We start from the raw sequence: 15,277 nt of genomic DNA on the forward strand, positions 1-15,277 counted from the left end.
TCACTGACGAGTCCTCGGTCCTCAAGGGACGAAACAGCTTAGGGTGTCCCCAACATCACTGACTAGTCCTCGAGGGACGAAAGAGCTGTATGATGCCCCTAGTATCACTGACGAGTCCTAAAAGGACGAAACAGCTTAAGATGTCCCTTACATCACTGACATGTCACAGAAGGACGAAACAGCTGTATGGTTTCCCTAGTATTACTGACGAGTCCTAGAAGGACGAAACAACTGTGTTTTGTCCTTTCCTTTACAATAGTTTCGGCACCATGTCTTTACACTGTAGAAAACTATTAACAGAACTACTTTGTACATAAAGCTAATGAACCTGCCTTATCATTAAAAGCTGTATTACTTTCATTTAATCAGAAAACAAAAGAGAATATAAATGGCATGCATGCACGAAGCTTCTGTTTAATGATATTTTTTCAAAGTTAAATTAACTCATTTGCTTATAATCAGATAAGATGGTTTCCTTTGACGATGAATTGTATTGACACATGGAAGGCGCTGCATTATACAGCTATATTTGTAATACGGAATGTTTCACAGGAGGATATGATATGATAGTGATTATCTATGAGTTGCCTATCGTAATTTTCATCTTAAATATTTCAGAGAGTCTTCCCATAAAATACCTGTCACATATTATAATTCACAGGTGAACAAGATGATTATTACCCATGGTTACATGTTGTGTGTAATATTTCACGGATACAATTTATTAGTATTACACATATTGACCCCTCATGTCATGTTTTACAGGTTAATGTGACGGGGATTCAAAGAGTTTACCCGTCATGTAATATTTCACGGGTGAAAATGATAGTAATTTACAATGACTAACCTGCTATACGTTATATTTTACAGGTGGTGAAGATGATGGTGGTTGTGGTGGTGATTTTTGGGATTTGCTGGGTCCCGTATCACCTGTACTTTATCTTCGCGTCTTATACAGAGATTGAGCGATATAACAATGTCCAACAGATCTATCTGATCATCTATTGGCTGGCCATGAGTAACTCCATGTACAACCCACTCATCTACTGCTGGATGAACGCCAAGTAAGTATATGGTGGAATTCTGTATTTATTGGGGTGAATATCTTGGATATGACTTAAGTATGCATCCGTTTGTCTAAACAGACGCTAACAGTGAGATAGCAATCGAATATGACATAAACTATTCCATGAATGTTTGTTAGTACGACATAGGTCTTTATATTATTACAGTTATTGATGGATTGGGCTGTTTTCGGGTAGCAATAAAATATTGATATTTTAACACCTGTCATGTCAGTACCATGGTTAATGATATATTTATTTTATATGTGAAGATGTAAATTAAAATTTTGATGAAATATTGTATTCCATCGTTGATATAAGGGACATATATCATACATTACCCAGGTTAATGATCCATTTATTTCTATCTATAAACTATCAACTTAACGAAAAGGAGGACTTTATGTTTTTATTATGTTTCTTTTAGATATTTGTATTTGTCTTCTTTCGTTGCCCGCCACATTTCTCGCGCACAATGCAATGGACTTTCATGAGACTTAGTATAAGTATTGAAGAGTATCTGGAGAAATGCATTTGATATTTATTTTGACTGTCCGAAATCAAACATGATCATCGTGGCCTCTGATTGATCTTTGGGCGACACACTTTTCATGGAAACCAAATTAGTCGTACAAAATGATCTTCTGATTTGTCGAAATCCAGATATTGAGAGATTTTTCTCAAAATTGGTATGCAGGTTAATTGCGACATAACAAACACAAGTGATTTCCGTTTTCTTTTTCGACAAAATAGCCGCCATTTTCTTGCATCTGATTGGTTGAAATCACAAAACCTGTCCTATTTTGTTCAAATTGGTATGTAGAGACCGGACAGCGTACACTCCCGTAACTTTGATTTCCTGTTTCAAATGACCGATATTTCCTGGCATCTGAAAGGTCAATATCTAAATACTGTCTGATCGTACACTTCTCTATCTTTGGGTTTCTGATTTTAAAAAATGGCCATAATTTCCTGGCATCTGATTGGTCGAAATCTGTATATGGGCAATTCCCGTTCAACTAACAATTAATACTGTTGGCCATTTTATCATCTAAGATTGCAGGGGCCGTTTGAGGAACTTTTGTAACCGGTACAATGAAAGTTGAAAGTTGAAATGAAGATATGTCAATGAAAATTTCGAAGTAATTTTATTTACAATATATCTAAAGAAATAATATATGTAAAGAATACAACCGGCTGTAGTATTAAAGTATACGAAATCTGGAAATAAATGCCATTATATGACCAAATATAGTTATCGTAAAAACGCATGCTTCTGCGAAACTTCTGCGTTCACGACATAGCAAGAAAACAGATCTCATACATCTGGCTGTATATTTATAAATTACTGTAATAACATCATTATATTACGGAAGTCGCTTCAAATCATATTTTAATTTTGTGTTTTCGATTTATTTTTTTTAAGATATAAAATAAAACATATTTTTCTCAAATATTTCAAATATTGCTTTAAGGTTAAAATTACAATTTTAGACATCATTTAGACTTGCATTTCGTTTCGATCCTTAGACGACGCCAATGAAGCACACCCGCATATATTGCATTGAACAGACACATGAGAGAGTGGAATAAATTTCCTTTATTTATTGCAAAGATATTTCAAGCGGTCTACATATTTGCCGTAGATAATATAATCGCATAAGCGTTCAATTAAACCTTACAAATTTAGCAATTGAAGCCAATTTCGAATTATGCGTGTGATTGGCATGTTTGAATATACATAAAATAATTACTCTTCAAAGACGTTATAAAAGAATCCCTCTGGGCAATTCACGCTAAGCAATAACGCAATTATTTCAACATAATCAAGAATTTATTTAATGTCAATCTGCATTGATATTCGAAGACAAACTCAACTTTCCCGGCATACAACATTAATTAATTTCGGGAAAATTGGATCGACTCCACATAATGAAATCCCGTTTTGGGATCAACAAATAGGTAAAATGTGTTTCAAAGGAGAATTGACGAGTATTGTTAAGCTGATCGAATAACACGCAATTGTTGCTATCAATCAGTTTGAAGGAATACGTATGTCGCCAGTAATCCTTGGCATGGCCAATGAAATCAAGACACACGTGACAAGGCAAAGGGCGGATTTTCTTGGGTCTAAAATCGAGGGAAATTGAACTTTTACGATTATTTCCGTTCAGTAAACAAAGGTTAAAGACCAGTGAATCGATAACACATTTTAACAACTGGTTTCTGATTTACATCTCGAACAGGGTCTCTGCATACAGTTATCGGATTGAGAACCGAGCGATTGGATTATGGCTAGCTCATGGACAATGACGGACACAAATTGCCATCTTACTGATTTAGATTATACCTCTTGATAGTCACTTTGACGCCTGTAATTAAATGTCAAAAGCGACGACTGTTGAATGCTGTCCCGTATATTAGACTTATGTCGGTGGTCACGTGTTAAGTACAAATATGGCTTATTCCTTAGTCCACCAGCCGCGAAGAGTCGGGGAGGGAAATCACGTGGTATATCGATTCAGATCAATAGGAAAATTCATCCATTTCTAGTCAATGTATGCATGCAGCTAAAGCATATGTAATATAACTTCTCCTGAATAAAGTTCGTGTATATCTCTATTACATATATATCGTGTGTCATCAAAATAGTTAAATCCATGAATCAGTACTTTTGTGCAATTTTACAGAAGTAACTTGATCAATTGTTTGTATCATGGCTTACCATATACGGCCTTTTTTTTGACATTAAATCTGTTAAGCTGTTTGTAAATTAAAAACAAAACATGCGGAAAATGTTTCAGGATGTTAACACAATTAAGCCCATGTGACTTACATTCATTGCACAAATCCTAACCATGTCGTTATGCTCATACGCGTCTACATTTGTTTGACCGGGGATTCGACTTTATATACATTTAAATATAACAGGCGGTTTTTGGTTTTATTTTGCTTAACGTCCTATTAACAGCCAGGGTCATTGAAGGACGTGCCAGGTTTGGAGGTGGAGGAAAGCCGGAGTACCCGGAGAAAAACCACCGGCCTACGGTCAGTACCTGGCAACTGCCCCACGCAGGTTTAGAACTCGCAACCCAGAGGTGGAGGGCTTGTTATAAAGTGTCTGGACACCTTAACCACTCGGCCACCGCGGCCCCTATAACTGCCGGTTGCGAATACTACACAAATAAGGCATATAGGGTTCAAACATTAAGAAATATTATTACACAGTATCAAGAACTCTAAATGGCAAGAAAACTAATTTGAGGAAACTTATCCAGCCGCTGTGTTTAAGATAAAAGTAGCATATTTCTGGGGGGAAAACACATACAGTAGTTTAACTAATTGTCGTGAAAACACCCTACTTAATATCATCAGATGTCATTATCCAATAGGGGCATTTCTATCCATTGAATTGTCTTACTTTATGTTTTATTTGTGAGTCCATTACTCTTATAGTTCATCATTGGCAAATTTAAAGTTATTTCTAGATCGGCGCTCGCGAAATCCTGTATTTGCGAAATATAATGGATTGACAGTAGTGTGAAAGATGAAGAGTTCTTGTATATAATGAATTTCTTGACATACTTAGTAGTTATTCAAATTCAACAGCTTCTCGGTGTTCCAATAAATATCTCTTATTGCTCAAACATATATTCATATTCGCCTAGATAGCCTTGGCCCTACTCTGAACATCACTTCCCACGCCAATGAAGACATGTGTTTTATGGGCGAGATGTATAATGGTCCGTCCGCAATAAGACAAGCAGTCAGAAATCTCATTTTCTATCATTGTGACAATATTCATTGGTGTAGATTTCCTCATATCGAGACATTCATCGCTTTGACAGTAATGAAAAAAGAAATTAATTACTTCTATAAGATTTCTATTAGATTCCTGTAAGATTCCGGTAGACGGTCACGTGGTACGACAACAATCTCATAGTGCCCGATTACCGCTGCCTCAGACCTCAAACCAAACTGTGCTTGTTGCCATAGCGACTCTGATCGCAGGATTGAAACGACGAAATCACATACTAATGTTGTAATTACCACCATAATTTACTTTTTGTCTGATTGACATATTGTAAAAATCTCCGAATGGAGTCCGGAGCAAGTGCTAGACCCTGTAAATGTAATAAGGTTCTGGTAAATCTGGTAATCACACCAGTTGTTAACTGAACATTAATGTTCGTTTGTTTACGCTTCCATTGGAAATATATGGCCGTGGAATCGTGTCTCCTCAATACATTCTGGTAACTTTTTTTAATTTACAAACGTATTTGTGAGTGATCCAAAAACTACAACCAATGAAATTAGATTTCAACTTAACTCTCACTTATCAAGATCACTACTCATATCAATGACATTTTTATGAGAAGAATCATTATTACCTTTATTTTGTTTCAATTAGTCTGTTTTACAGTTTGATTGTTATCCTAATGTAATCTTACCAGACATGGTTTCGCGAACGCCGATCTACAAATGACTTTAACCTCGAGAATGATGAGCTATGAGGGTCATGGACTCCGCATGTTACGGATAGCTTGGCCGTGATATCTACGGGAAGTATTTGAAAACGCGATTGACACTCCTCCCGTATTAACACGAAAATAAATCCTACGCAAAATATAAGTGATTTACAGTATCTAAAACAATCCGGTAACACTAAATATACAATATTCAGCGATAAGAACTATGATAATTATCGCATTATACATGTGCAATGAATGTGGAATAATGTACTTTCTGCATATTTTTCACACCAAGTACTTGCAAAATCAGTTAATAGCTATTTATTTGGACTTCGCTTTCTTTTAAACATCACTGTGTACTTATAGCTACAGTTTATAGAATTCGATACCTTAACCGCTTTTTCATGTTCTGAAACGTTTCCATCAAAATATTCAAAGACTTTAAAGTTTCGCGTCGGCATGTGAAAATGAGACGCTATTTCTTTATACGTATTGTGTGGTAAGCGTTTCAGCTGTGGAAACTTACGGCCAATTTTTAGATGAATTCATTTTTATTTTATTTTTTTTTAATTGTGTCGCTATTTGGTCGTCACCATGTTTAGATACTAAATACAGCTCAGGCTGTTCCGTCATTTACAATAACATATGCCGATAATCAACAACAGATAAGAAAAGCTTCGAAATGATGACGCATGCGTAGATAATACATAACTCTTCTGGTCATAAATCGTTAGTTTGTACAGTTTTTTTGTTGTTTTTTTTTTTTTTTTTTTTTCCTTTTTCTTTTTACGACGCAATAAAATCAACATCACGCCGATCAAGTGGCGAAAAACCTTAGCCCTATTAATATTCGCGAAAAGCATAAGTGATTCGGTCGGTTGCCATGTTTGTATTCCTACACCTACTGAGTGACATGGCTTGATGCATTGGGTGTTATATAATCGTAGGGCGGCAACTGCCTCTAACATTGTGTCAATGGGGAAATGTGGAGCAAAGGTACCCTCATTAGGTACTTTGACATTACTGCTGACACATCTTTACGTTTAACAGTTGTTCTATTTCAGGCGTTAATGTCTTTCAGTGCAGAATCTCAGTATCTCAGGTTTCTAGCAGAAGAGATTTTTCTAATAGTGATGTAAATGAAGATAGTTCGACTTTCGTGTATAGAAGTTTAAAAGAAACCCCGTTAAACATTACGCTTATACTTCATCCTTATTTTATTTTTATTTTTTTTTTCAGATTCCGTCAGGGTTTCATCCGGGTCTTCTGTTGCTGTCCATGTGTGCCGTGTAAGCGCGCGCGTAACACGATACGTCACGGGCGGACGCTGTTTCCTGCCGGACAATACACAACGACCGAAAAATACGACCGTAACGGGTCCATGATGCATACCATGACTGAATATGTGGACGACCACAACAGTGCAGTGACAAGGAAGGACAAGAAAGGCAGGCGTGACAGTGATGATTACCTGTAAATGATTACCTGTAAATGTTTACCTGTAAATGATGACAATGATGACCTTGTCATATATAACCGGGTGGTCGAGTTGTATCCTGAGTATGCTAGACTCAGACGTTTGTCTGGCCCTTATTGGCCTTGTTTCCAGAGGAATACATTCGTTTCGAAAGGCGTATAATGAACAAGCTTTTCAATACTCTTTTTCTTGATATCGGTCATTTAGGTTGAACATATTTCTCAAATTGACAGAGACATTAGTATGTCAGTAACAGAAGGCCCTAATTTCACGAAGGACGTTGCAAGTTTCCAACATGTGACGGCTGAAGGATATATCTGCTTCGTCATGCTTGTAAAGAAGGTGACCTTATTAGGCTAGAGGGAAATATATCCGTCATGTGACAGTGGGTGTATGTATAGACGTCAGGAAAGACGAAGCCGTGACCGACAGTGTATCGGTACTCTTTCTCGTAATTTCTGAAGGTGATCATTCACCAGAGAAATATTTGACAGATTAGTTTCTAACAGAAACAGCTTGGTGGAGTTATATTGAAGGTCACCAGACAAGATAGTCGCATAGCCTCTAAGCTATCGAGAGTGTGTGTACATGGAGATTATTTTGTCGATCAATTAATTTACACGACAATAAATTAAAAAAAAAAACATTGATGACAAATGTGTTCCGCTAATTACTGGTTAGGAGCGGGAACAAAATTGTCTGAAACCTACAGTTTTACCATCAAAGGTTGGATAAATGCTCCAATATTACGTGTGGAATGCAATGGACGAATACAAGTGGTTACGTATTCCAATTAAGGCTAGGTTTCTTATAAAGATGCTTCTACTGTCATAGATAGATGAATACTATTGCATGTCGTTACGTTTTTTCTTAATGTATCACTTTTGCATAACATATGTTCCTTCTATCGGCTTGGTGGTCCCAAACGGAAGTCTTGTTTGATTATAGAGTATTGACCTAGGTCTCGTTGTTACGTGTCCGTTATCAAAGTGCTAAATATTGCGTCAACCTACTTAGTCGACTATTCCTTTGAAGCTGTGATGCAATATTTCATGGAGCGAAATTTATTTGCTTATGTCATGGATGCCATTATAAATGGATGTGGAAAAAATGAATGATTAAAATAGTTTTTTTAATTACATTTTGCGTCACTTTGATCAGAACACCACTCATGAGGTAGCGCCTTTGTGTATGAATGATGAACTATACTATATCATACAGCTATCCCATACTTCTAAAACTCGTCAGTTTTGCTTACGACAGAAAGAGTTTGGAAAACAGAGGGGATTTGTTTAATTGCTGGGTCTATCGTCCCATGAACAGCTAGGGTCATTTTGAGGTGAAGTCTCCTTGTAGTAGTTGGTGACTACCTCAATGAATCATGCGGAGGCCCGTCGCATGCCATCCAGAGCAATTAGGGTAAAGTGTCAAGCCCAAGGACAAAACCACTATACAGCATAGACCAGCCAATTTCTCAGCTTCCCGAGAAACACAAACCGACACGGGCAGGGGCGTCGAGCCACGCACCTCGGATCTGCAACAGAGGTCACGTGGTCGGTGTTCTTACCGACTGAGCTATAGCGGCCCCGTCCAGAGTGGACGTTAGACAAATTTGGAATGGCCTAAACAACTAAGTAGAGAAGCGGCGGACTTGCATTATAACATATGTCTAGTGTGGTTGCTATCTTCGTGGTATAGTTGTCTTCTTGTCTGAGACCTATATAGATATTGGTATAATTGTTGTGTAATATATTGATAGATCAGCTTCTAGGCCTAAGATATCTGCTTTCGATATATATACATGTATATCCTTTAAGCACTTGAAATGTGACAAAATGGACAGCTGTGCTCTCGATACAATATGGATGGAATTGCGTGCCAGTGTACTTGTCCTTCCTGTTCAAACCTTACCATTGTTTAGGTTTTTATGTCAGAAACCAATTAAACGCGAGCCTTCTGTTTATGCAAAAGCATTATCCAAGGGTACGGAGAAGATGTTTATGGTGTAGAGTCTGGGATTTCAATGTATATGAGATACAGATATGACACAGTCTGACCTAGAGGATACCTATAATTTACAACAAGATGTATTAATTCGTACACGACTGGTGTACACGGGGTTTTAACTGTAAAATACTTTTAGATCCGAATTAATCACATATAGATGGAGCATTTGACTCTGTATCGAATTAAGTACTTTACACATATATATAAATATTAGCTCTTAAGAACACAGAGGATATGGACACTTCCCTGAAGTATACATGTAAATGTGAGTTCTTTTTGAAGTACGTTAATGGTTGCTAAGACGCTTGCCAGGTACATGGATAGGACAGTAGGTTCTAACAGAAACGTGCCATACTAATAAGCTTTTTTTTATGAGTATGTACAGTGACCATGAATTATATTATCAGTAGATTATTATAGCCAAAATCAACGAGAAAACCGCAACATGTAAAGAAAACCTTCCTTCCTCGTAATAATCGATAAATCGAGGTAAAATTTAACCAGAGGAAGCCTCACACAAAGACGTTTGAAAGCTACAAAGATAGTTAGATCATACGTACCGGAAGGTAAAGCGTCATCCATGTAACTTTAGGTTAACTTTAGGTCATTTTAGGTCAACTCAGGTCATTTTAGGTCAATTAAGGTCAACTTAGGCCAACTCTAGTTCATTTCAGGTCAACTTTAGGTCCTTCTATGTCAATTTTAGGTCAACTTTAGGTCAACTCTAGGTCAACTTAGGTCAATTTAAGGTCATTTTAGGTCAATTTAGTGTCAACTTCAGGTCAACTTAGGTCAACGTAGGTCAACTTTAGGTCATTTTATGTCAAATAAGGTCAACTTTAGGTCTACTTTAGGTCAACTTTAGGTCAGTTTTAGGACCAGGAAATGCTACATTCTTGTAGTTGTGGACCTAGATGGTGACAATAGTGTCAGAAGGTATGTTTACGAGTATAAACAATATACATGTAATAAAGATAAAGGTAACATTCAAAATTCATTCAAACACATCATTCCCATATCGGTAAGTGATTCTAAACATTTTAAGGTTATGTTACTTGTGTTTTATATGTGCATGTACTTATTCCCTTTAAATATATATTCTTTACCAACATACCTCTTTGTAAATATCCCAAAGACAGTTAATGAGAATTTAATACCTTACAAAGCTGGTGTCATATTACAGTTTATGATAAATCGTAATACTTACTAAATATAGCTATCGATGGCGTCAAGACAAATGTAACAAAGGCAATTGTCTGTAGGTGGTATTTCTATTTCTAAAGTCTGTGTTGTAAATTGATCACGGCAGACTGCCTTACAGAGAACATTTAAGTTCTATATATAGTAAATATGTTTACTATAAATGAGTTTTGTTTCATTTACGGTACATTTGTTATACCGTTCTAAATTCTATATATGGTAAATATGTTTAGTGTAAATATGTTTAGTGTAAATGCTTTTTGTTTTATTTAGGGTACATTTTGTAATACCGTACTTATAGTATTGATTTCACTGGCACGTTTATTGTGGATAATTGAGATTTATTGTCATGCTATAACATTTTTGGTGCCACTTAGCAAACTTATTTTTCATTTATATATTTGTATATTAGGGACATTCATAATTTATATATATATATATATATATGTTAAGCATTTACATAGGAATTTATTTCTTGTATATACCAGTACAATACGTATTAAAACTATAAGTATACTTGCCTCTATGTAAAAAGAAGAGCGTACTTGTAATTGATATAAAACTGTATATAATATCTTGTATAATATTGTAATTGTATATATTATGCTTATTGTATAATATTGCTAATCATATTATCTATGATTTTAAAGAAATATCTTCCATTGTTCTATTCGTCACTGTGTATCATATTGCTGTATTGTATGTTTGTGTACCGAGTATCTCATCTTCGCTAACCAAGGGTTACACTGTGCTAAGCTTAGCGTAGTGTAACCCTTGGTTAGCGAAGATACGAGTATCTGCACACCGGAGGTTAACGTACTTAACTCGTTCTAACTGCTATATTTGTATCAGTGCTTATCATACTCTACCATAACGCTTGTATGAAGAACAATGGTGATTATAATGCAGTCGTTAATTGTAGAGAACATAGTCACTATCATTGATTATTTTTACGTTTTAGTTTGTATTTACGTTGGAGATTTTCCCTTGTATATCATCAATATAAAAAAATCATTGTTTAAGTATATACGTTTTTTATTTATAAGGAAGGACCGCCGATTTAGTAATCATAGATGTCATATTAAGTAAAATATCAAGAAATCGAGTGGTCAAAATAGACGTTTAAAACATACCTGTAGACACATACGTGTTCAAGATAGCGTCAATGTGTACGTGTAACCACCTGTGTCTGCACCTGACTAGTATTTATAGAAAATATATCAGCCCCTACTCCTGTTGATCGGATGATGTATCAACTGTTGAACGGAAGTACAACGTCTTATCTTAAGTTTCAAAACGGATTTTCTCCCTTTTTTCGCCCTCTGCAAAACCGCTCTAAAATATGATGCATCGTCGGCTATTACGACCGCTTCTGCATTGATATTTAATGATTCTAAAGATTCTGAAGTGTATGTGCATTTGATATTTTAGTAGGATTGACTTAAATTCAAAGTGAACCGAAACTCATCCCCCACTTCCGGCTTTTCAGGTGTTACACATGGTTGATATATTGAGAGTAGGGGCTAATATTTTTTCCATACTTACCAGAAGCAGACGCTTGTACAAGTGGTGTACCATAAGACTCCATGACTGTAATATAGTATATAGATATAAAAGGAAGGTTTGGTTTGTTTTTGTTTAACGTCCTATTAACAGACAGGGTCATTTAAGGACGTGCCAGGTTTTGGAGGTGGAGGAAAGCGGAGTACCCGGAGAAAAGCCACCGGGTACTCCGGCTTTTGAAAGGAAGGTCCATAGTTACATGTATATTGTAAATACTTGATAATCTTGTATAAAAAAGACGACTCCATTGTTATCCTTTCAGTTCTTTATACACCCAGAGGAGTGAATGATTTCTAAACAATGATTTTTTTTCTTGAAGGTCCTTTCGCTAATATCTATATGCACCTTAGATAAAAGGAAGTTGTCATCGATCATCGATATGGTATAAACGTTTTGTATATCCTCTTAATTACTTAAGGTAAGCGAAGGTTTATAGGAATCATTTATTTAAAAGTTCCATCTTTATTATAAAGGCAATTTCATATTTGCATATTTCATGGATATCTATATACTAAGGAATATTTTACTGATATATTATAAAACTAAATCAATATTCCATTGCTATGTTATTGATAATTTATATTTGAAGAATATTTCATTGATGTGCTATAAATAACTTAAGTCTACGGAATATTCCGGTGTTGTCAACAATTCATAAAATTGCTGAGCTTTAAATAATTTATATGTATACTTAGAAGTTTCTTTACTATACTTTGTTAAGTCAGAAAGAGGTTATATGATAAATATGTTGACCTACATCACGAGAAGTAGTTGTTTTCAGTGCCAGACAGTCTCCATGTTGTACAACAGCAACAAAAAACTTTCGCAGTTTTTTCTGTATTAGAATAGTCATAGCGATCAAACACAAAGTGTTAGGTTTACCTATGATGTCTTTCTATTAAAATTAGTATACCGGAGGTGTTCACTTCGCTCATTATATAGACGGGACGTGTTCACGTCGTTTACAAATGTATTATGTAGATGGACGTGTTCATTAGGCAGACTGGACGTGTTCGCATCGCTAATTATATAGACATGACGTATTCCCGTCATTGATTAAGTAGACGGAACGTGTTCACGTCATTGATAGTGTAGACATGATGTGTTCTTGTCAGACATTGTGTAGACGGGACGTGTTCCTGTCATTGATGGTGTAGACGGGACGTGTTCCTGTCATTGTGTAGACGGGACGTGTTCCTGTCATTGTGTAGACGGGACGTGTTCCCGTCATTGATGGTGTAGACGTGTTGTGTTCCTGTCGTTGATGGTGTAGACGGGACGTGTTCCTGTCAATGTGTAGACGGGACGTGTTCCTGTCATTGTGTAGATGGGACGACTTCCTGTCATTGTGTAGACGGGACGTGTTCCTGTCATTGATTGTGTAGACGGGACGTGTTCCTGTCATTGATTATGTAGATGGGACGTGTTCCTGTCATTGATGGTGTAGACGGGACGTGTTCCTGTCATTGTAAAGACGGGACGTGTTCCTGTCATTGATGGTGTAGACGGGGCGTGTTCCTGTCATTGTAAAGACGGGACGTGTTCCGGTCATTGATGGTGTAGACGAGACGTGTTCCTGTTAATGATGGTGTAGATGGAACGTGTTCCTGTCATTGTAAAGACGGGACGTGTTCCTGTCTTTGTGTGGACGGGACGTGTTCCTGTCATTGATGGTGTAGACGGGACGCGTTCCTGTCATTGTGTGGACGGGACGTGTTCCTGTCATTGATGGTGTAGACGGGACGTGTCCCTATCATTGATCGGGTAGACGGGACGTGTTCCTGTCATTGTGAAGACGGGACGTGTCCCTATCATTGATGGTGTAGACGGGACGTGTTCCTGTCATTGATGGTGTAGATGGGACGTGTTCCTGTCATTGATAGTGTAGATGGGACGTGTTCCTGTCATTGATGGTGTAGACGGGACGTGCCCCTGCCATTGTGTAGACGGGACGTGTTCCTGTCATTGATGGTGTAGACGGGACGTGTCCCTGCCATTGTGTAGACGGGACGTGTTCCTGTCATTGTGTAGACGGGACGTGCCCCTGCCATTGTGTGGACGGGACGTGTTCCTGCCATTGTGTAGACGGGACGTGTTCCCTGTCATTGTGTAGACGGGACGTGTTCCTGTCATTGTGTAGACGGGACGGTTTCATATTGCTTTTTATACAGACGGGACATGTTCACATACTTGATTTTGTAGACGGGACGTGTTCACATCGTTGAATATGTAGACGTAACAGTTCACGTCGTTGACAGTGTAGACGTGACGTTTTTACGTCGTTGACAGTGTAGACGTGACGTTTTCACGTCGTTGACAGTGTAGACGTGACGTGTTAACGTCGTTGACAGTGTAGACGGGACGTGTTAATGTCGTTGGCAGTGTAGACGTGACGTGTTAACGTCGTTGATTAATAGAATCTTTCCCTACCTTGAGGGTGTGACAGAGAAATCTCAACCTGAGGGGGAGATTCTTGAATGTCCAACCCGAGGCTTGCCGAGGGTTTGGACATTCAAGAATCTCCCCCGAAGGTTGAGATTTCTTTGTTACACCCTCAATGTAGGGAATGATTATTTTTCTCCCACCTCTTTTCTTTATGTGTTTTCCCATCGGCGATCTCCGTCTGTTTGTAAACAAGTACACATGTCAAAAAACCGCGGGAAATATGCACACATTTCCATTCATCCATTTCACGTGGGGTGACTTCACTCACTCATCACTGTCCGACTCGGAGTAAATCACACGAGGTCGCTTTGAAATCGACTTTGTGTTGTCATTATGGCTGTGGAAATGGATGTTAAATGTTCCCCCACTGATTGTGGATCCATAAAACACCGATCTTGTGACATCGGACGGAGTTGGGCACAAGGAAATGCTGTTGTGCGATCTTTTTACTTGTGACAGTTGAACAATTTTGTCGCGATCGGTGCAGGTAGGTGCACTTGTGCTCTCAGTTTCAGTTGTAGGCCTACAGTTGGTGGATTCATTTGTATTTGAAAGAATGGCAGACATTTTATGTTTTTGGAAACTGTTCAGTTGTCTGTAGTTGTTTAGAGACTGGGGTTTTTTTGTATTATTGTGTACACAATTTGTTTGTTGACGTAGCAGACGACGTAATGTAAACAAAAAAGTAGTTCCGGTAGTACTTCCGGTGAAGAAAGTGAGCGCGTGCAATTTGTCACACCCTAGGGTATTTCAGATTGCACGCGCTAAAAAAAGACAGACAAAACGGGAGACAAATCAATGAAAGGTGGGAGAAAGTGTAGACGTGACGTTTTCACGTCGTTGACAGTGTAGACGTGACGTGTTAACGTCGTTGACAGTGTAGACGTGACGTGTTAACGTCGTTGACAGTGTAGACGTGACGTGTTCACGTCTTTACCGTGAAGAAGTGACATGTTCGCGTCGTCGATTACATAGTCGGGACGTGCTTACACGGCTAATTATATAGACGGGACGTGTTCACACATACATGTAGCTCATTATATAGTCGG

General features: G+C 37.7%; 1 protein-coding gene across 1 annotated transcript in view; it reads left to right on the forward strand.

Annotated features, from left to right (window-relative positions):
- LOC117334276 (tachykinin-like peptides receptor 99D) overlaps positions 1-11,242 on the forward strand; it is a 94,133-nt gene extending 82,891 nt beyond the window's left edge. The window contains exons 4-5 of the mRNA XM_033893795.1: positions 871-1,064; positions 6,776-11,242. Coding sequence (XP_033749686.1) covers positions 871-1,064; positions 6,776-7,013 — 432 coding nt within the window. The 3' untranslated portion in view covers positions 7,014-11,242. The remainder of the gene's footprint in view (positions 1-870; positions 1,065-6,775) is intronic.
- The last annotated feature ends 4,035 nt before the right edge of the window (positions 11,243-15,277 follow it).

This window comes from Pecten maximus, chromosome 1, assembly GCF_902652985.1.
Source record: "Pecten maximus chromosome 1, xPecMax1.1, whole genome shotgun sequence".
Taxonomy (NCBI): domain Eukaryota; kingdom Metazoa; phylum Mollusca; class Bivalvia; order Pectinida; family Pectinidae; genus Pecten; species Pecten maximus.